The 24,178-nt window shown below is 42.3% G+C and overlaps 1 protein-coding gene and 1 long non-coding RNA gene across 5 annotated transcripts in view; one reads left to right on the top strand and one right to left on the bottom strand.

The window, feature by feature from the left end:
• LOC309710150 overlaps positions 1-24,178 on the bottom strand; it is a 394,879-nt gene that overhangs the window by 351,405 nt on the left and 19,296 nt on the right. The window lies entirely within an intron of this gene.
• The window catches only part of cbfb (core-binding factor subunit beta), a 31,064-nt gene continuing 26,376 nt past the window's right edge, over positions 19,491-24,178 (top strand). For 2 of the 4 annotated variants that reach the window (XM_082539399.1, XM_082539400.1), the window contains exons 1-2: positions 19,491-19,920; positions 20,353-20,439. In XM_082539399.1, the coding sequence (XP_082395525.1) occupies positions 19,843-19,920; positions 20,353-20,439 (165 nt within the window). In that variant the 5' untranslated portion in view covers positions 19,491-19,842. The remainder of the gene's footprint in view (positions 19,921-20,352; positions 20,440-24,178) is intronic. The other 2 variants (XM_082539402.1, XM_082539401.1) reach the window with 1 other exon arrangement.

Genomic DNA, 24,178 nt, shown 5'->3' on the forward strand with positions numbered 1-24,178 from the left:
CAATGTAACTAAAGATAATGCAGCACCTGATCCATTTATTGATGTCACACAGATACATACAGGTCATTTCCTAAAAAAGGGAAATGTACTATTAACATTCTATTACATGTATGTGATTATTACAGATGTAATTCATATTTCAGAGTAGTAATTGTAAATTACTTCGTGTAATCAAGATGGGAGACCACGGCTATAAAAGCGAAGGTGGATTTGGGAAGCCTGTCGCAGCCATGTCCTGTCCGTATACGCGAGCCACCCATTGCGGAAGGTGCAAGATTGATAAGGAGAGTCCTCAGAATTCAGCGTATATTGCGGGATAGACAGGATCCTTTAGCTCAGCGCGACAGTGTGCTCATTGAGAGATATCGACTTTCCCGTGAGGGTATTATTTACTTAACCAACTTGTTGACGAGGGGGTGCAGGACCACCACCTGTCTTTTTTTTTGCTCTGCCCTTTTCTTGGTTGCTGTTATAAACAAACAGATTATTTCAGGGTCTCTTTCCAAGAGACGACAAGCAATATAAGTGATAAATATTACCATTCTGTAGAATATTCTTATATTTCACTTTTACTTGTTCCCATGTTCTAGTGGGTCCTGTTGTGGCTCTAATGTGTAAGGGGATATAATATAACATATTATAATATAATGTAATATAATATTGGATAATATGGTGTGATATGATAAATCTACCCTACCGCCTACTGGTGTTGGCCAGAGGGGCCGATGGTGCGATATGGCAGCCTGGCTTCTGTCAGTCTGCCCCAGGGCAGCTGTGGCTACAACCGTAGCTGCCTCCACCAGTGTGTGAATGTGAGAGTGAATGAATAGTGGCATTGTAAAGCGCTTTGGGTGCCTTGAAAAGCGCTATATCAATCCACTCCATTATTATTGTTATTATTAAATTACTTACGAGTTTAATTTGTCAGCAACTTCCTGCCAGCCCTCTCTCCTTGCTTTTGCAGCCTTTGCAGTGTTCCCTTGCGTTTTAATTAAACTCTGAAACTCCTGAAATCCCTCACTCAAGAGTTCTTGCTCTGCTGCCGAAAAATACCGAGCGCGCTCCTTCGACATTTTCGCCGACCAATCAGAGGGTTGCCGATCAATGTTTCTACTATCGATGCGTAGCCCCTTTTACGACACCCAGTGATCTCACATTACTTCATCCAGCTGTAGTAATCGTCAACAGCAGGTGTGTTCGGAGAACCGGATTAGCGAGCTCACGGTTAGCGCGATGATTTGGTCTTGGATGTGTCATTTGATCTTGGATGTAGTAAGCGACGTACGAAGAACGGGCCCCTGGTCTCGGTGTTTGTTACTTCCTGTTTTATTTTGATAGTCTCTTGTTTTGCTTCTGCTTGTTTTGTTAGTCAGATTGCATTCAGCTGTGTTCCCTGGTGTTTCTCTTCTCTCTAATTAGCTGATGTGTTTATACTGTCTAAGTCTCTCTTTGTTCTTTGTCACATTGTCCTTCAAGCCGTGTGTGTCTGTTTTCTCCTGCCTTGTTTCATGAGTCTCAGTAATTAAGCCAAGTCCTGCATTTGGGTCTAACCCTGCCAGCCACACAGCCAGACCTGATACTTAGACTGTCACAGTCACATACTGATGCTTAACAGGCAAAACATTTACCATGCTTGTTACCACGGTAACCTTCTCTAATTAGCATAAAACACTAAGAACAACTAAAGCTAATGATAACTGTAGTTTTGGCTTTAATATGACAAGAAACCAGAGTTCTTGCATTGCTTCCTGTAGAACCAGGACGATGTGTAGATATTTAGGTCTGGAACAAAGAATTTGGTTTGACATTCGAGTTTTCAGATCACGGACTGTATAGAAATTACTTTTCTCCACTTTTTAGAAATGTTTTTAACAATGTTAGGCTGCTACAGTAACACAGACTCATCTCAGTAATGTGTGTTTTTAATCTCATGCTGAGTTTCCAGTGGCCTCGTGTTTGTCTATTCTCCTCATTATACTATGCAAATCTGAAGTGATTTCTGAGAACACATCTGTGTACCTGGATACCATCAGCTACCATCTGGCAGTTGTCGGGTTGCACATGTAACTGCTAAGACTGGTGAATCTAAATCTTCACCACAAAGTCCGTTCACATACAACAGGAAGGGGAGTGAGTGGGTCAGCGCTCAGGGCACAGAGACTAAGTTGGCCTTAAACACACCATTTATTTCCATGGAAACAAACACAGCCCGAATTACAAATACAGTTTAAAATCCCCCTATATGTAACGGGTGTATTAAAAAATAATTTGTATTTCACCAAAGATCCATCCTGCAGTGTTATCTTGCTTTGTCAGTATTGGTTATGTATATGTGTTTATTTATATATGTTTATTTTCTGTATTTATATTTTGGGAGCTTTTATTTTGTTTGTGTGACCTTTGACTTCCCACGAAGTCACTTCCTGTAGCTGCGCGCTATTTTCCTCAGTCGCCTAGAGGCCCCGCTGAGGAGAGGTGAGCGTACGCTAGTGTTCTCAGTTACAGAGCAAATAAACACAGTTAAAGTAACTAAAAGTAATTCAAACACTGCTCGTTCCCTTTGTGCATTTTGTCTCATAGTTCTGTTCGATGTTTTAGTGTGAATTAGTTTCTCTGTCGAGTACAGCACTTTATTGTAACATGCTAGTTAGCATGTCTCAGACCAGAGCATAGGAGCATGCAGGTGGCTTCTCATGTGGTCCGCTATCCTTCTCTCTCCCTTGAAGGTGTTCATGCAGAAGTCCAGTAAAGTGAAGTCGCTGTACTGTTTTGTTTTTATTTTAAACAGTTCTGGGAGAATAAATCCACCCAGCTGGCAAAGTGAGAGCTGACTCCTCTGGTCATTCGCACAACACAACGCAGAGAACTAACGGCAATAAGAGTTTAAGGCCAGACCGGCTACATATACAATAAAAAGAGTGTTCTCAATACGCTAAAAACCCTGCCGGCAGAAATAACTACATACTATCAAAACAAAAGCTACACAAATGTTTCCCCCCCACAGTCCCATAATCCCACAGTCCAGCCACACGTGGGCAAATGTTCCTTATCTGAAACAGGAGAGGAATTTCTCTCTATAAAATAGTTGTTTTTCTTTTACAATCATTCATTTAAGCAGTAGGATTTACATTAAAAGAGAAACAAATTAAGTTTGAGTGAAAATATACATTTTGCACTCTCTGGTCAACTGACTCAGTGACTCAAATGACTCAAGAAACCCGATTCACTTTGGTGAGTGACTCATTAAAGCTTGATTCAGTAAAAAGAATCGAATTTACCATCACTACCCCCACCTCACCGTGCCTACAATTGTCCGCTTAGTCCAGTGGATTAAAAGAATATTGTGCAACAACACTAAAACACACAATATAAATATGAGGATAAAACCATGCAATATAAATATCACAATAAAATCATACAAATAAAATCAACACTATGTACCAATACACAGTCTGATCCAAAAGAAAATATAAATACACAAACTCCTCTTGCACCATCTCCACTAACCCGCTCTCCAACCTCTTACTCTCTGTGCGGGTGCTAATTTTGTATCCCAGGCCAACCAGGTGTCCCCAAGCATGTGCACGTCACTTGAGCTGCAACCTTCATGCACTCGTATCCCCTGATAGCTCGATAACACTTCAGTACTGTTACTGCTTTGAACTAGCATTTGAACCACAGTATCCACCTCCCTGCCTAATTCATGCTTTAATCATGTCACCTAATTTATCATTAAATTCACACATTAATTCAGAAACTTTTAAAGTAAACACAACTTTCAGAATTTAAGGTTAGTATATTATATAAACTAAAGCTGTACAGTGCAATAAATTGACTATAGTCACCTAAAAACTACAAAATCTAACACAGTATACCATGCACACTGCTTTTGGCTGACATCCTGCAACATGCCACATTTACATATAATTACCACGCTTCAAGGGAAGTCATACTTTTATAAGTAGTAAGTATAATCTCAACTTGTGGCTTACTATTGTGTACACTGACTATGCATGGATGTGGATCTTTCATGACTGGAAAAAGAAGTTATTCACATACAAAGCAGAAAAACTGATGCCATGATCCACCTGCCGGCATCTGTAAAGATCACTAATTAACATGTAATATCATGTTTGTCTGATCCACTCACTGAGGTATCAGAAAGGTCGTACACATCCAAATACCAGATCTTTCTTTAATACTGTAACATGGATCTGCTGACCTCTCAACTCTGAGTGCTACACAAAGAAAATTAGCTTTTAGCGTAGCAAGCTGGCAGAATCCAACTTAAAGCACAATTTGTGCTAAACTCTCTGTACTGCAAAGAAAGAAGAAAGAAGGACACATTTGTTCTTTGTTGTGTTCATCAAACTCTGAAACAGTGGAAACATGTTTCATCTATGTCACTCTGAAACTAGTATTCAGACCATGTGAGGCAAAAACCAGATAACACAAGAATCATTTTATGTTTCCTGAAGCAGTTTACCGTTGGTAGATGGGACCCAAACTTCCTGCTTAAAGGTAGCTTCAAAACATAGACTGGTACTAAAAGAGGAAGTTCATTGAGCTCTGATGTAACACTGTCTGTGAATTTGGATTACAGTTTTTTCTGAATGCTTAAACCCTAACTGTGATTCCTGTAGCACAATCTCTAAAACTATTCAGACTTATAGCAAAACCACTCACTGAGTTTGCAAAACTAAAAGCACAAAAACTGCTTTGCACTCAGTTTGCAATTTTGTAACACACACTTTGCAAAACTGTAGGCACAATTCACTGCACAACACTCAATTACCAAATTTCCAACACACTCCTAGCAAAAGTATACACATGTATGGCTATCATTAACACTAATCTGCCAACTGTCTGGCACACTTTCACATGTGAAAACTTTTTTAGATAATTAGTTCACTTTGCAATCAGCCTAAGCACTATAATACAGGTAAGCTGTGTGTGCGGAGTACAATGGAGGGAGCAGAAAGAGTGAGAAGTAGAGGAGGCCGAGGAAGAGGACGTGGAGGTGAAGAAGTAGGATGAAGAGGACGACAAGGACAAGGAGGAGCAAGAGGAAGACGAGGAGGGGGGAGAGGAAGATGAGGAGGGGGGAGAGGAAGGGTAGGAAGAGTAAGAAATAGAATTGCTGATGACATCAGAGCTACAATAGTGGACCATGTCATCAACCGTGGAATGACCCTGAGGGAAGCTGGCCAACGGGTCCAGCCTAACTCGAGCCGCTACACTGTAGCAAGCACCATAAGGACATCTTGAAATGAGAATCGGTGAGTACAGTCACTTTGCACAAAGATTTGTAGCACTGCCATATGCCAATGAGAAACACACCAATACCATAGATGTAAAAATACTGAAATTGTTACTTTACAGAATTTCTTATTTGTGTGAAGAGTTTTGCAAAATTAGCCAATAGTTACAAAAAATGTGCTTAAGCAATCAGAAAAAACTGTAAGAAATAAGTGCTTACAGGTCAAGTTTAAAAACATGTTTAGCGCCATCTTCTGTCAGTGTGGAACGTGAGGTCACGTAGCCTAAAGCAGATGACTCGTAAGCTGGAGAGGAAATGGCGTGTCACAAATTTAGAGGATCATCATTTGTTGCTTTATAAGAAAGCCCTCTGCAAAGCCAGAACATCTTACTATTCATCACTGATTGAAGAAAATAAGAACAACCCCAGGTTTCTCTTCAGCTCTGTAGCCAGGCTGACAAACAGTCAGAGCTCTGTTGAGCCAACCATCCCTTTAACATTAACCAGTAATGACTTCATGAACTTCTTCACAACAGATCATCTGCAGAGGAATGGCTTATTGGAAGAGTTTCAGTCAGGTTTCAGAGCTCATCACAGCACATCACACACACAACTGTTGTTGTGATTTGGCACTATATAAATAAAATTGAATTGAGTTGAATTGAATGTGGTTGGTTGGCTAATAGACTTACATTAGTTTATGCTAACTAGCTAGTGACAGAATCGATGACTCAGAGGAGAATAAGGACACTAAAACTAAAATTCAATTCGATTCACGTTTGAGTTGCAACAATGAGTTTGATGTACAGAAACTATACGTGGAGCGATCGTGGCTCAAGAGTTGGGAGTTCGTCTTGTAATCAGAAGGTTGCCGGTTCGAGCCCCGGCTCGGACACTCTCGGTCGTTGTGTCCTTGGGCAAGACACTTCACCTACCGCCTACTGGTGTTGGCAAGAGGGGCGATGGCGCGATATGGCAGCCTCGCTTCTGTCAGTCTGCCCCAGAGCTGCCTCCACCAGTGTGTGAATGTGAGAGTAAATGAATAGTGGTATTGTAAAGCGCTTTGAGGCGTCCCAAAAAGAGCTATATAAATGCAATCCATTACTATACTGTCCACTTTCACTCTCTGTCTCTTTAACAGGAAGTGAAGTTCATTGTTTGGCTAGCTGCACTCAAACAGGAAAGTCTGCCCGTTAGCTGTAATGTTCGGCTTTGTAAAGCACTTTATAAATAAGAACAGTGTAGACGAGAGCCTGTTCGAGTCACCAGACAAGCCGGAGTCCACAATCCAGCTTTTCCTCACCAGGCTAGGTGTGCAATCAGCTGGCAAAGCAGATGTTTGCGTGATGCTATCAGTGCTATTTTATGTGATCTGCTTAAACTGAATTCTAGTTTTAGTGTCCTTATTTTCCTTTGAGTTTTCGATTCTGTCACTAGCAAGCTAACATAAACTAATATAAGTCTATTAACCAACCAACCAACCGTCACGACGGTGCGTGTTAGTTAGAGCAGGACCCAAGAGCAGACACAGGCGAGGAGACGTGACATGACTTTAACAAAAAGCGAGCCTTTATTATGGCTGATGACAGAAGGCAAAACAAAAGCTAAGACGAGCGCAGGCAAGACAACTAACCTGGAAAACAGACTATGAAATCCTATGAAACTGTGATAAAGCTATGAAACTTGAAAACTAAGACTATGAGGACTATGACAAGCCATAACTGGGAAGGTTACACAAACTGAATGAAACACAGACACTAAATACCCACAGGGATGATCAGGAGAAGTGGAAACACATGAACCTAATGACAGGACAGGGGAAGTGAAACTAAACGCAATAAGCAAGGAACACCGGACTTTCAGAATAAAAACAGGAAACATTTAGATTAGACATGACACGAACTTGACAACATAACCACACAGACATGACACATGACGGGTAGGCGTACGAACCACGAACGGGAGATTTAGTGGGGAGATGACAAAAGAAACTAAGAAAGAAAGGACTAAACAGCAACCTAGAAATTAACTAGATGAGCTAAACTGGAACACGAATGCACACAAAAGATATGTAAAAACTCAAACACTGGGTCACACGACCCAGTACCGTGACACCAACCAACTAATCACGTCATGTTGCACACTGACAGAAGATGGCACTAAATATATCTTTAACTTTGAACTTCAAGCACTTATTTCTTAAATCCAACTTCACAGACAGTGTTACGTCAGTGTTTGAGAGCAGGGCTTCGTGATGTAAATTAGCTTTTATATGTTTAATGTTGCGTGTCCGCTTTGAAGGTGGTTTTGTTGATGTCTGAGAAGACGATGCAGAACATTGCACAACTTGTGAGTGACAAATGTCTGCAAAGACAAAAACAAGAGAAGAATGCAGCTGAAGCAGAGCTTGTGTTAAGCAAGCTCCAAAGATTAAAAGAGTCCTCTTTTATCTTCTCCCCGTCTCTTATTTATTCATCCACGTCTCCAGCACCAGAACATAAAAAGGACTCTCCCGGCAGTAAATCAGCCCAACCTTTTTGCTGTCCCCTCCCTTCTCACTCTCTCTCGCTCCCTCCCTACTTTTCATCTCTGACTCTATTTGAAGTGGAGCAGGTGACCCACCTGGTGGCAAGGCAGTGGCACTGCACCACCACGCCCAGGATTCAGAATGCAGGACAGGAAGCCCAAAAGCGCAGTCCTTGTGTCGATAAGATGAGGATGCACTAATGCACGCAAAATTAGATCAGTCCAGTTAGACTGCTCCTGCACCCCCTCCACATTCCATCCCTCACATAGACAGACAGACAGACAGACAGACAGACAGATAGATAGATAGATAGATAGATAGATAGATAGATAGATAGATAGATAGATAGATAGATAGATAGATAGATAGATAGCGCTCTCTGCCCATGGGTATATAGTGCACTGTCCCCTCTAGGATACATGAAAGACACACACATACAGACTGACACACGCAGACGTGCATGGACAGGATATTTATAGTACCCTAGCCTGTTGCTAGGATACCAGCCAGCTCACAATGGTCAAACATACACTTAGGTTTGTTTACAAAAATGAATATGTGCTGTACAGTTTGCCTGACTCTCTCTGACACACACACACCTTTGAGCAGGCTAGTCTCACTGGATCACTTTAGCCTCTGAGCTGACAGTAACCATGGTGATCCTCTACAAGAAATGCTGACAGTGTTTATTTCACAGTCTGACAGACTTTGGTTGCTATGGCATCTGTCCCAGCTTCTCAGTAGCATCACTTCAGTAGAGGAAGGTGGCAGCGGGGGAACCTGAGGCTTCTCATGTGGGACTAACGCTGCCATGGTGCCCCCTGCTGGCCCAACAAGGATAGTCATAATTCCAAAAAGAAAATTCTTTTGATGGAATAGACTCAAGGTCAAGAGTAATTATTGGAAAGAAATTCATGCTTTAAATCTCTAAAACAAACACAAACAAACTAGTTGTTAGTTGTTACTTTTTATAGTAGGACACTTATGGTACATGTGGTACAATGACAGTCAGAGATTAATGCACAATAAGGCCTAAAGCATGTAAGGCATGCACAACAGGTGCCTGCAGACACAGTACAGTAGGAACAAACATGTCGGCTGGCCATAAGGTGAATATCATTAGTGTCTCGGTTTAGCATTAGTATGATATAGACTTAATAAACACAGCTGAGGTAGTTTTATTAAAACAACCTGTACAGTGTCGTGTGTGTTAAAGGTGGAACTGTTAACAATGACCAACCTGTTAAATCTTCATCTATGGTTTCATTTTATAGCAAGTTAGTGAGCCACATTATTGCACTCAATCAAAAGTGAATCCATTACCACAAACATGTATGGGAAACCATACACAAACTCCACCATAAACACACGAGCACCTTAAATAGTTACTAAAACTATATTGCTCATGGCTCATATTAGAAGTTTTATTTTAAATATTTTTAACAGAAATCAGTGGACCTCAGGTTGGAGGCAGGAAATGCTTGTTAGAAAGTATAAAGAAGTGTTTTCATGATGGATGTAAAGTTCGGAGGACAAATAGAAAATCCAACCAACAAGGGTGGAGCGTGTGGAGAAATCATCGGGGGGATGCGATGACATTTGTCATGTCCACTGGGGGGCACCAAAGGGCATTTTCGATCCTCCATCCGTTTTTTTTTTTCAAATTCTCTGCACACATTTTAATATTGCAACAGCAAATGGAGTTTTGAGCTGTTCTTAACGGATGTCAGTGCCAGTTTTTTTAAATTATTATTATTATTATTAGCATAGTGTTAAAACTAACGCGTGTTTAAGGTAAATTGAATATTGAGTTTCATTAAAAACACCTCTAACTGTTTTCAAACACTTTGAGTTTGATGTACTTTGCATAAAAAGATTTACAACACTGAAAACTGAAAATTAAAACAACAACTTGTTTGTTTGTCTTTGTGGGTTTTTGTTTTTGTTTTGTTTTTACATTTTTTCGCTTCATTTGACACTCGAAACACGACACAGTCCAATCATGGCTCTGTGTTGTCAGAGGGATAAAAATGTGGCCCCAAAAATAGGGCTAAAAGATGTCACAGGCGCACAAAATTTAAAAATATGACTGCTTTGCTAATCGTCACATCATAGCTACTTGGCTCCATGAGTGCGTGTGTTTATTTTTTCCTGTAGGAGACCCCTGCTTGCCCCCACCCCCCCTTCAGCTCTCCAACAGACAGACAAACAGACAGGCAGACAGACTGGCTGACCGTAACATTGTAACTGATATATTCAAATACTAGACCATGCGCCATTCCAAATTTGTCTTTCAGCCACGGGATCCCACCGTCTGACCAGAAATAAACACACACACAAACCCAAGCGTCTCCTCTTCTATATACTGTACTCCCCTCTGTGTGTGTGTGTGTGTGTGTGTGTGTGTGTGTGTGTGTGTGTGTGTGTGTGTGTGTGTGTGTGTGTATGTGTTGGGTACCACAGTTAGCAACGCAGGGGCTGGATAAGGAAGGAGGCTGATTCTCAGTCGCTGATGTAACCTGACTGGGTCACAATGGGCCCACGTGCAGCCCTCTTTGTGGAGCCACCTGATAATCCGTCTGTTTCTAATGGCCATTTAATCTAAAGGAGACCTATTAAGTCTCTGCAGCTTCTGTCTGTGGGCTCGGTGAGCACCACAGGCCCCGCTGAACTGCCAGGAAAACTACTTAATTTCTCTCCATTTCAATAGCAAAAAAGAAAAGGAGACTGCACGTCAGCAAGAAAAAGACACGGTTAAGTGCAGAAAATCCTCCTCTCATACATCATGCATTCGCTCCTCCATTCTGGGTTTCTTTGATGGAGTTACAGACAGTAGAGAAACTTGCAAACACTTCATTTTTGTGTTCGAGTGTTTTTGAGGCAGTCATATCCAGGTAGCTGCACAGATAAAGAAGCTCTCTGTTCCTGCTCTTCCTCTCACTTCTTTTTACACAGGACCGCGGGACGCAGGTTATCTCAAGTCAGCTGTGTATCACTGTAGCATCATTAGCTGCTCCGTGTTCCTGTGTCATTGATGCATTTTAAATATTTAATAGGCCACTTTCACAGCAGCAGCAGCATCTTCACAAACAAAACCCAGACGCTTTATTCTACATCCTTGAATAACAACGAGGAGCAATAACAGGGGCAAATCTGGGTCGTATAGGAAATGATTTCTCTCTCGTGTTAGTCAGCCAAAAGTATGATTTTGTAACTCAGACAGCATTTGCCATGTTTTTATTTAATATCCAGGATCTGATCAGTCGACTGTAATGAGATACGGCTCTGTGTTTTTGTCTCCTGCACACGTTCATGTAGATGTTACATTTTGAAGTAATGAACTTGGAAATAAAACTAATTCTTTATGTTTTCATTCTCCGAGGGAGCCATATGGTTAGGATTTCATTACCAGCTGCAGCAGCTTGGCTGGTATAGTTTTCAACTTGTGAGTCTGTCTGTGTGTGTCATACAGACAAAATGTGGCCCTGGAGCCAGTACTTTGGCTGACTCTCTACCGAAGACAAAACTAGGGCTGCAACAACTACTTATTTTTATGACCAGCCGATCAGTCCACGTCAGGTCAGAAGTGAAGCAACAGTGGAAAGTGTTCATGTTTTTCCAGAATTACATAAATAGAAAGAAGCCCGATCATTCTGTTTAACTTTCTTTTTTAATAAATACAAACTGAATGGTTATTATTTTTATTTGTATATTTTTCATTGTTAAGCATTAAATACTGTTTGTCTCAAAAGTCTGGCATCTTCAGGGACTTCATGCAAAAATTAGTCAATCTGTTCTTCACAGATGCTGGGCCAAAGATACGCAGGTTATGTTTCATGGCAAGTTGAACTCGACTGAAGGTGAAAATGTGAGCCTGAATGGTTGCTGGGTTAAACACCAAACCCACCACAAGCCTGAACTGGATAAATGGAAGAAAATGAATGGATGGATGGATGGACGGGTGGATGGATCATGGATAGACAGGTGGGTGATGGATGGATCATGGATGAAGGATGGATGAAGGATGGATGGATGGATGGATGGACGGAAGGGTGGGTGGGTGGATCATGGATGGATGGATGGATGGATGGATGGATGGATGGATGGATGGACGGAAGGGTGGGTGGGTGGATCATGGATGGACGGAAGGGTGGGTGGGTGGATCATGGATGGATGGATGGATGGATGGATGGATGGATGGACGGATGGATGGATGGACGGAAGGGTGGGTGGGTGGATCATGGATGGACTGGTGGGTGATGGATGGATGGATGGATGGATGGATGGATGGATGGATGGATGGATGGACGGAAGGGTGGGTGGGTGGATCATGGATGGATGGATGGATGGATGGATGGATGGATGGATGGATGGACGGAAGGGTGGGTGGGTGGATCATGGATGGACTGGTGGGTGATGGATGATGATGGATGGATGGATGGATGGATGGATGGATGGATGGATGGATGGATCATGGATCATGGATGGATGATGGATCAAGGATGGATGGACGGGTGGGTGGATCATGGATAGACGGGTGGGTGATGGATGGATGGATGGATGGATGGATGGATGGATGGATGGATGGATGGATGGATGGATGGATGGATGGATGGATGGACGGGTGGATGGATCATGGATAGACGGGTGGGTGATGGATGAAGGATGGATGGATGGATGGATGGATGGATGGATGGATGGATGGATGGATGGATGGATGGATGGATGGATGGACGGGTGGATGGATCATGGATAGACGGGTGGGTGATGGATGATGATGGATGAAGGATGGATGGATGGATGGATGGATGGATGGACGGGTGGGTGGATCATGGATAGACAGGTGGGTGATGGATGGATGATGGATGAATAATGGATGAAGGATGAAGGATGGATGGATGGATGGATGGATGGATGGATGGATCATGGATGGATGATGGATGAAGGATGGATGAAGGATGGATGGACGGAAGGGTGGGTGGATCATGGATGGACGGGTGGGTGATGGATGATGGATGGATGGATGGATGGATGGATGGATGATGGATGAAGGATGGATGGACGGGTGGGTGGATCATGGATGGACGGGTGGATGATGGATGGATGGATGGATGGATGGATGGATGGATGGATGGATGGATGGATGGATCATGGATAGACTGGTGGGTGATGGATGGATGATGGATGAAGGATGGATGAAGGATGAAGGATGGATGGATGGATGGATGGATGGATGGATGGATGGATGGATGGATGGATGATGGATGAAGGATGGATGAAGGATGGCTGAAGGATGGATGGACGGAAGGGTGGGTGGATCATGGATGGATGGGTGGGTGATGGATGATGGATGGATGGATGGATGGATGGATGGATGGATGGATGGATGGATGGCTGGATGGATGGATGGATGGATGGATGGATGGATGGACGGACGGGTGGATGGATCATGGATAGACGGGTGGGTGATGGATGGATGGATGGATGGATGGATGGATAGATGGATGGATGGATGGATGATGGATCATGGATGGATGATGGATCAAGGATGGATGGACGGGTGGGTGGATCATGGATAGACGGGTGGGTGATGGATGGATGGATGGATGGATGGATGGATGGATGGATGGATGGATGGATGGATGGACGGGTGGGTGGATCATGGATAGACGGGTGGGTGATGGATGGATGGATGGATGGATGGATGGATGGATGGATGGATGGATGATGGATGGATGGACGGACGGGTGGATGGATCATGGATAGACGGGTGGGTGATGGATGATGATGGATGAAGGATGGATGGATGGATGGATGGATGGATATGGATGGATGGATGATGGATGAAGGATGGATGGATGGATGGATATGGATGGATGGATGATGGATGAAGGATGGATGGATGGATGGATGGATGGATGGATGGATATGGATGGATGGATGATGGATGAAGGATGGATGGATGGATGGATGGATGGATGGATGGATGGATGATGGATGAAGGATGGATGGATGGATGGATGGATGGATGGATGGATGGATGGATGAAGGATGGATGGATGGATGGAGAGATGGATGGATGGATGGATGGATGGATGGATGGATAGGTGGGTGATGGATGATGGATGAAGGATGGATGGATGGATGGATGGATATGGATGGATGGATGGATGATGGATTCTTTAAAGTTAATAATACATGTACAGTATTCAGTGGCACTTGACTCAAGGCAAGTTTGGGCTTAAATATCAGTATATGATATTTAATCCCAAACTTGCCTCAACACTTACAACCCTACAGCAATATCACTAACATCTATGTGTGTGTGTGTGTCTTCATATATATATATATATGAAGACACACACACACTATTCTTCCAGCTTTTTCTTTTTAGTAGTGTTTACTTTTCCATAATTTTGCTGTTGCTGTCTAAACATCTGAGACTTGTTGCTGATATTAAATTTAAAATAATCTGTTTTTCATGAAACATCAAATATCTCATGTTAAATATTTCATGTTTTTTCTTTGATCAATTGTGAATAAAATGTTACTTATATGTTTATTTCATTTTACAGAGCATTGCTCTCTCTCTCTTGCAAACACACACGTGTGTGTGTGTGTGTGTGTGTGTGTGTGTGTGTGTGTGTGTGTGTGTGTGTGTGTGTGTGTGTGTGTGTGCGTGCGTGTGTGTGTGTGGTTCTTCATCTAAGAAAGATCCACTCTGTGCATCGTGAAAATGATTTACTACCATGAGTAACTGTTTACTGTTGGGACTGCTCTGACCCCCACCCCCCACTTCCTGTGGTTTTTAGACACAGGAAACATACTAACAGTTCACATGTGTAAATAAAGCAACCTACTGAAAAATCCTGCATTACACTAGATCATAATAATCGTTTTGAAAGTGATACTACTGTCCTTAGTGACGTCATTCGACCCAGAGCTTAGGTAATTTATGGAAAGAGTAAATAAATAAGCCCTTACTCGATTAACTTCACTGACAAAGTAAAGTTCAAACTCCCCAACAACACATGTGAGTGAGCATTAAACATGTAAGAGGACTTTAAAGCTACATGACATGAACTAAAGTGGGACCTGTCCAGTGTGCGTGTGAAGATGAGACCAGACTGCACGTCAGAACTCTTTGGCACAGCAACCACAGATTTTCTGTTTAATTAATGAAGCTTTTACTGCGTCACCAGCATTTTTTGGCCTGCAGCAAACACACACACACACACACGAGACACTAAAATACTGGGCTTTGTGAGTGTGTGTGTGTCTTCAGGCTATCTGAATGGGTGAAGGGGTTTTGAAGAAATCAATGACACGGGTGTCATAAAAGGAGTGTTTCTTTTCGGAAAAAGGGTTGGGAGCATATGCTGCAGCCTGAGGTCTCGTTCCTAACCCTGGGACTCTTGTTAGGCAGAAAAGTAATGATTAAAACATTTGACCTGCACAGATGCACCACTTATGCTAAACTCCAGATACACATCTTTGAACAGCTGCACTCAGATGTGTGTGTGTGTGTGTGTGTGTGTGTGTGTGTGTGTGTGTGTGTGTGTGTGTGTGTGTTATTAAAGCTTAATTAGATGTGCTTCATTTTCTCTCTGTTCCATCTCAGAGGATCTTTGATCCAAACATATATTTATCTAATCTCTTTAGAAACACCAATAAAACGAACTACATCGCATGCCACGACAAACGCACACACGGAGGTTCGACCTGCTGGATCTTGTTCATAGTTTAATTAAGATCTCTGTCTGTTATTGTGAGACATACCTGAGAGTCTGATAGTCATATTTCCTGCGTACAGTATGTTTGTGTTGACAAGAGAAAAAAGAGATTTCAACATTGTGTTTATATCTCCTTTGATTGCATAAACAAACATCGATTCCTTATTTTGGTGCAAGTGCCGATAAGACTTAGCTGTCAAATGTAAAATAATATCAAACTCGAACAGCGGTTGGTGTCTGTAAGTGTTTTTTGACTATCCCTGGAAGCTTTAATTGCAACAAAGCATACTCGATAGAGAAGCAATGGAAATACCCAAGTGAAACATCTTTGTGTTTCCTGCTGTCTCGTGTCAAAATCTGAGGAAAACTTCAATCCGTCCATTTTCTTCCATTTATGTAATTCAGCTGTCATAGCACCAAAGCTAAGGTAGCCCCAGGACAGGTCACCCATCTGTCACTGTGCTTGGGAAAACATTTTAATGTAATTTATGAGAAACGTAAAGCTCACAAACGTGCATGTTAATAATAAAAAACGTAGTGTATTATGATGCCGTGATCACAGCAGAAGAAGCATACTCGAGTAAAGCACGTTTCTGAAATTTCAGGCACGTTCAGGGAAAAAAGCAGAGAAACTCCAAATATTAAAGCAGCGCGACTTAAACTTTGTTAAAAGAGTTCTGGTTGGTAGGGGAGACCGGGGATAGTTGTAACATTTTTCACATTTCTGTCTGTAAATTGGAGCTCTTTTAAGGTAGTGGATTCAAAATGTAATGCAAAGTATTTACATGTCTCTGCTATTAAATAGTGCAGCTATTTTCTCTGCAGCACAATTACCCATTGCATGGTATGGCCTCAAACACAAAGAGTGAAATGTTACAATTAACCCCATAGTCTGGGTTAGTTGTAACACATCCTGGGGTGAAATGTAACACAATGAAATAAGGGTACTAACAAAATATTAACATGTAATCTTTGTTTATTCAACACATGAATGCACTTAGAGCCATTTATGTAGCTCTGTGTGTGTGTGTGTGTGTGTGTGTGTGTGTGTGTGTGTGTGTGTGTGAGTGTGTGTGTGTGTGTGTGTGTGTGTGTGTGTGTGTGTGTGTGTGACAGAATGCAGAAATCTAACTTTGAACATATTCCAACCCCCCAAAAAGGACAAATTATAAAATTTTCTGCAACTGAATATTTCATTAATTTTGGTTGGTCTTCCTTGAGTTTGGCCTCATTGGCTCAGTGGGCATTATAACCTACAACTCTTGCACCAATTTTGAACATAACAATGAAGCTGAAAAAATGTAGTTGTTCACCAGCATCGCAATTCCATTACTTTTTATCCTGGCTTACCTTGGTGTGGTTTGCAAAGTGCTTCAGAAAGATGAGGAAATCTGTTTCTTGCACCCATCCTGATTTATTTCCACTACCAGTACTTCCTACTGGTCCATCTCTGACACAGAGGTCTGCATAATGTATGTGTGGGAACACAAACAGTGGAGGAATTGTGTTGCCAATGGCATTAACCGCATATACAAATGCGACCAGTGAAGCTCTCTCTGCTGATGTCATTGCCCCAACTTGTTTAATATAAGTTAAAGTAATAGTGTGGTAACATCTGCATTATTGTTACAACTAACCCAGACTGTTGCTGTTACAACTGACCCAGACTCCTATAGCCATGAACTAGCTAACATTACAGCCAACGGCTAAAACACTAGCACTAAAGACTTACACAGAATATATCCCCATAGACATACAAATAACATAATTTGAGTTTGATGAGTTTAACTGCAAAGCAGATAATGCTATTACAAATTGAAATAAAGTAGAAAAACTTACTTTTTTTCGTGTTAAATTGTCTGTGTTTGACGAAATGTGCTGATTTTTCACATGTGATAGCAGAACTGAATTGGGCATGCACAGGATGAGTCACATCATTTGAAACTTAGCCCTGATTGGAGAAATTGGAAGTGTTACAACTGACCCACGTTACAACTATCCCCGGTCTCCCCTACATTTTCTCGTCCATCGAATGAATCACAATCAGAGGGCGTTATGAATCCAAAGCGTGAATCGTTTTGTTACAGACACTCACGTAAAATGTAAATATGAAACAAAGAACAAAGACCAAAAAGTGGAATCTTAATTACAAATAATAAAAGAATTCCCGATGTCCAGTGTTGGGGAGTAACGGAGTACATGTACCGCCGTTACGTATTTAAAATACAAAATATGAGTAACTGTATTCCGTTACAGTTAGTAGTATGTAGTATTTATTTATTGTCATTGTCAAGAACAATGAAATTGCGTTTGGGGCTTCCATACAACCCAAAAAAAGAAGAAAATAATAAATACCCCTTAAAACCCAAGTGTACATATTTAACCCAGTGTGACTCCAATGCAATGAGACAATCCTTAGCAATAATGTTCGTAGAAATTCAGACAAAGACCTGAGAAACATGACAAAATACAACAATGCAACCCATTCAATATTATTGTACTGTGAGATATGATATCAGATATGATAGTTATCTATTTAAGAAAGAGGGGGGGGGGCAGGAGGGGGAAGAGAATAAAGATATGATGCACCAATGCAGACCAGTTCATTGCTATTAAGAAGTTGGATATGGTTATTGTCCGTGAGAGGGGGGCAGAGAGTTCAGGAGCCTCACAGCCTGTGGATACAGGCTGTTGGCCAGTCTGGATGTTCTGGCCTGTATAGACCTGTACCTTCTCGTTATAGCTCCTCATATATAAAGAGGAGCTATAGCCTGGAGTTTAACGGCCACAGGTACAATGATTTCCTGCAGCATTCGCTGATGCATCGTGGGTGAATGAGTCTTCTGAGATGGAGAGGCTGTGGGGGATTTTAAACTTGTTTATTTATTTATCTAAGTCCTCACTCTTCTCAGTAACCTGGTATTTCTTTCTGTATGTGTACTTTAAAAGTCGAGCACAGTCTGTCTGAGGAGAAGATGTTCCAAACATTTGTCGATCGCATCAGTAAATCTGTAAATGTGAGAGAACCAGACTGACTGTATGTCTGCACAATCAGAACACCGCCCATCATTTCTACAGCAACACAACATTTGATTTCTTTTTAAAGCAAACACACACCGCCCCCTCTTTATGCTCTCCCTCCCGCTTCCACTTCTCACATAAGGATCCTATAAAGTTACTGCGGCCCAAAGTAGACGCATGCGCGTTAGGTAGCGTGTGTAGTAGTATTATTATTATTGTGAATGGGGGGATGGAGGTGTGGGCATGGGGTAGAGTGGAAATGGGATGGGGGTGGGTGGCTGAGGGGGGCGGTATTTTCGGTGTACAGTCACAAGAGCGACTCGACGGAGCCAGGAAGTAGACTGTTGATGCCTTCAAGTACTTTCTAAACTGTCGTAAATGTGACCTTTGACAGCGGCGCTAACGACCTGCCAAAGCGTTACCACGAAGGAAAAAAGGAGAGAAAGAGAAAACAAGAGCTCTGTTATTTTATGAGAAACTGAAGGAAGGACTGTAACAAACGGCTGCTTGTACTCCCGACTTCCACAATGATACTGCAGGCTGTTAGTGATGAGTTGTAGCTATTTCCTTTTTTAAAATTCATTTTAACTCCGGGCATACTGCATTTTGGAAGCATTTTGACCTTTTGCTAAATCATGCTGATACATGAATGAAAATGCAAATTATGCTACACACCAGACAAATATTTCCTGTGCTGCCAGAGCATAAAACAGCGTTGTTCCCTGGCATCCCTGCATTTATTCTAATAGCAACTTTACAGACTTAAGCGCCTTTGTTTGGTGCTTTAAGGTTATCTGTATCCCAAAAATCCCTCTTGACCCACGGGTAGTCGGTAGGCCCACTGAGAAGAAGCACTTGAAAGTTACAGGTAGACTTGAGACGCGCTCATTTGTTGCCACTTGCTTGAGATCAGACGCTCGTCGGGAGAGGGAGGGAGGGAGGGAGAGCTACACGGTCAAACTGAGCTTTATCTGTCGCTGTGGGTCACTTAATAAGAGCCATTTGGAGCTAGAGGCGACCCGGAGCGCGCAGGAGCCGCAGGCAGAGGCAGATCATCAGTGTGTCAGCAGCAGTCACAATCACAGAGATCAACAGCACAGAGCACATTGCTCCACACAGGGAAGGAAAAAAACACAGAGAGAGAGAGCGAGAGAGAGAGACGCGGAAGAGAAGTGAGTGAAAGAGAGACTGAGTGAGGGACGGACTGCAGCACACTCTTTAACTTGTACTCTGCGCTGCGGGATAATTACCAAAAAAAGAAAAAGAGGCGAATCTGAAGTGGCCGCAAAGTGTTGGTGAAGATGCCGCGGGTAGTCCCGGACCAGAGGAGCAAGTTTGAGAATGAGGAGTTTTTCCGCAAGTTGAGCAGGGAGTGTGAGGTGAGTCTGCTGCGCTTCTACACTCGGCGGAAATAAAGAGAGAAAGGAGGCTCGTTAGAGGAGAGAAGCGTGCTGTAACAAACTTCACACTGTTGGGTAAAACTAATAAAAACTGGTAGCGCACAGAGAGGCTTTGTTATCAGTTGCTTCGACATTGTTACTCTTTGTTATTTTGCTCTTTCCCTTTATGTCGTTATGGATTTATTTGTGGTATTAATCCTGGATGAACAAAAAAAATGTATGTATTTTTTGTTTTTTTGTTAAAGGTACAAACCCCAGAGTAGAAAGAAGGATCTGTTTCTGACATCAAAAATCTAAATTCCTGTCGCTTATCTTCAAATTGCAGCTTACTGAATATCAATCAGTCCCATTCAGTGCAGATGCCAAATCAAATTCAGCTTTATGAACATGTATGTGTTCTTTTCTCTGTAGATTAAATACACTGGCTTCAGAGACCGGCCCCACGAGGAGAGACAAGCTCGTTTCCAGAACGCCTGCAGAGATGGACGCTCAGAAGTGGTGAGCAAAACAAACATTTTTACTCCTTATAGAAAATAACTGGATGGGAGGGCAGTCCTGTGTACCCATAATGTGACACAAACAGTGGGAAAAGTGCACCAGAAACTTTTCATTTCTATAACAAGCACACTGATGTGGATATGATGTGGCTGGATGGTGTGTCTTATTCGCGCTGTTGTGAATGGCACTAGTATATATGAAATTACAAAGACACGATCGCGGCACTAATACGTGACACTATGAAAGCGTATTGTTAAACTGGCTTTGTGCGTGTGCGGATATTTTGATGCGTCCCTGCACCAGGAAGTAGACCTGTTATCAGACATGCAGACCCACCAGACTTTACTTCACTCGCGGGCTTCTTTCCTCTGTGTTCTGCAGCTGCAGTCGTCGCATGTTATCACGCAGGCTTCACGGTTCCAACGAACGCTGTGCAGGAGGCGCGATTTGGGGCCTGAAAGCTGCCACTTAAGCTAAACCTCACCTTGCTTGTCTAATGTTGTTGTACACAGGATCCAGACGACAGTAACGATACAAAAGAGTATTCACTCATTTTTTCAATAATCATGTAACTGATTAATACCTGGTAATTAGATTACTATTTTAGTTTAGATACTCAGTTGTGCTGGGCGGTCCCGTGCTCTGCTGTCGCCTGCGTCACACTGATTTATGTAAAAGTTTTTTCTTTATTTTCACTTACGGAGGAGCAGCCTGTGGGGAGCTGCGGCAGCAGGAGGTAACAGTGAGCTGGCTCTGCCATTTACCCGTTCCCCCGCCTCGCTGCGCTCTTCCAGTGCATCCAGTCAAACGTCCAGTTTGAAATGGATGCCTCCTCACACGAGCTCACTGTCACAGGATCACAATGTCAATTATAGTGCAATGCAGGTAAAATTGCAGTATTCTCCGGGGGATGTTGTACCCAAACAGTGTGAGCAGCATTTAATGTTGCTGTGTTGTGTGAAGGCTTTAAAACAGCTCTGAGTGGGAGATGAATCTGTGAACTCCAAAGTGCAGCGTAGAAGTTGCTCAGTGTCGAACTTTAACAGTCACACAAAGCAACAGTGTAACAGAAACGTATCTGCATATTTTACTGTCTTCACTTCTGTGGAAACACGACAAAGCTTTCTCCTTACAGTAAGCGCAAACAAACCCACGTGACCCGCTTTTGTTTCCTTTCAAACACACAGGGCGCAGTGTTTGCGATCAGCACTTTACCGCGTCAAAGCAAGTCTGGACACATTAATATTCTAATGAGGCGATTAGCCACGTCTGTTTCAAACTTTCTATATCACGCCTCCAATAAAAGGTGAGGTCAGACGAGAAAGCCTTCGGGCTGCTGGCGCAAACACAGAGCAACTTCTGCCGTCTTAGTCATCCTCGTGGTATTTTTCACAAACACGCTGTCATCATCGGGCAGCGGCGGTGAGCCTGGAGGGTGCAGGCCATCTAGTTTTACCATCTTTTAGTGGGCCGCGTTGCGTCTGTCTGTCTGTCCGCACTGTATTTATAAGCCTCTTCTGCCGTGAGAATTGATGGCCACGGTTTTAATGGTTTGACGGCAGCTGTGACATCATGCCTCTGATTTATCTATCGGCCTGACGCCGCTAAAGACCTCCTGCTATTTTAACGGTGAGCGTGAACAACTATTAGACACAATGTGCTGTCGAGGTTGGCCTTTTATGGACGAGACAAAGTCTTTTTAATACTTCTGGATTTTAAAGTTTGACCTCCAACGGATTGGGATGTGTGTGTAGCGACGTCACAACACGTTAACGTGTAGCTTTTAATAAAAGCTGACGTGTGTCAGCTCTGGCGCAGTCAGTCGATTATTAACTTTTAAAAACGATTGGGAAAAAATGACATCAGACCTTTTTCCAAGCAAAGACTTTTAAATCTCTGGGACTTTAAATAAATAGATTTCCAGAACAAACACGTAACTCACGGGCTAACTGTAGAATTCATTTTACTTGACATGAAAAAATCAAAGACAACGTTTTAGTGGTTTTGTTTTCATTATTTTTTGAAAGTAAAATCAGATGTGCAGAAAGTCTTTAGAGTTCAATGGCTTTTAAAGAAACAGGCATTTATCTCGTTTAAAAAATCCTACTCATTTCTGTGCCTCGGCATTTTGTTAGACACGTACGTATCACGAGAAATGAAATGAGGCACACACACTGATGCGTGGCTCTAATCGCAGGGCCAGGATTGATCTGATGAATGGGACAATAATTCAAAGTAAATGATCTTCAGCTCAGCTCATTAGAGATGAGTCCTTTTCTAAACTACTATCGATTTTCCTGCTGCGCTGCTCTCTCTGTCTCTCTGGATGTTCATCTCCTTTGACTTCATTTTCTTTGCTCCTCATACTTCTCTTCATCTCACTTCATGTCCTCCTCCACCTTTGCCTCCGTTTCTTGTCTCCTCTCCTCCACTTCTGTCTTCTTTTCTGCTCCTTTGTCTCCGTTTCCCTCCATCTCTCTTTTTGCCTCCCCTTCCCTCTTTTTTCTCTCCTGCAGTAGTAGGCAGCAAATTAGTATCAGATGGTTGTAATCCAATACTTCAAATACAGCAGAAATGATGACTCGGGTGTTCTCTGCTCCCCTCCGCGTCGTTCTGTCCTTCTTCTCTTTCATTCAGTTTTTGCTCCCTCTCTGATGAGGGACAGATTTGAAAGGGTGCATAATTCATATGCTTCCAGTTTCAGTCGCATCACTAATGCCCTTAGTATTGATCTGTCTCAGCAAACGCAACACATCACACGGACACACAAAGACAGTGGGCGCACACGCACAGATTCGCATTATAAAAACGACATTTTCTAACCTAATTTTCTGCCTCTCTGTTATTCGTTGCTTTCTGACTGCAACGGAGAAATGCATTTTATTGATTTTCATTTCATTTGTGCTTCTGTGCGTTTGTGTGGAGGTACGTGCGCATATTCCGAGCGGAGCACATCCCATTAGAGCGAGAAGCTGTTTTACAGAAATCCGAACAGAAGAAACACTAGAGCCTGGTGTGATTATATGTTTGTGAGGAGAGCAGGCCGCTGTTTCAGTTGGAGCTTTTGTTCTGAGAGGAGAGCGGTTAGACCACGAAGAAACTCAGAAAGGCAAAAGGGAAAGAGGAGGAGGGGGCTTTGATGCATCGAACTTTAACATTTGTCACTTATTTTCAGCATTTCAGGTTTCCTGCTGAATGTGCTGGGATTCTTCTCATTTCTGGACGTTTTAAGAAAAAGGCCATTAACATTGATTAATTACAATAATGCCACTGAACTTCTAAATGCCAGCTTCTGGTTTGTTATCCAGTTTCAAGGCCCAAGCTGAGATATAACAGTAAGGTCGAGTAGATAAAAATGCTCATCCAGAGCCACAGCTGTGCAATATCCCCTTATTATCACTTATCACTCTGAGGTCAATATTAGCCCTCTTTACACCGTTTTAGGATTATTTTTTAATGTGCAGCCTGATAAAGTTCAATAAAAGTCGCAAAACAAATAAAGAGCAAGCGACACTGTTAAATGTAACTCAGTTAGTTTGTCTTGTAGCATGTAACACATGAAAGTCCATGTTTGAATTATTGAACCAACCCAAGTAGGTTTTTTTCTTTTTGCCTATCTAACCAAACAGTCAATGGTAACTTTATTGTCCCTAACGGGAAATTGATTTGCAGTATGTCCGTACAAACAAACAAACAAACAGACAACCAACACATCACATACACTCACCAAGATAATATA

The sequence above is a fragment of the Aulonocara stuartgranti genome (genome assembly GCF_965226115.1).
Source record: "Aulonocara stuartgranti genome assembly, chromosome: 7".
NCBI lineage: Eukaryota > Metazoa > Chordata > Actinopteri > Cichliformes > Cichlidae > Aulonocara > Aulonocara stuartgranti.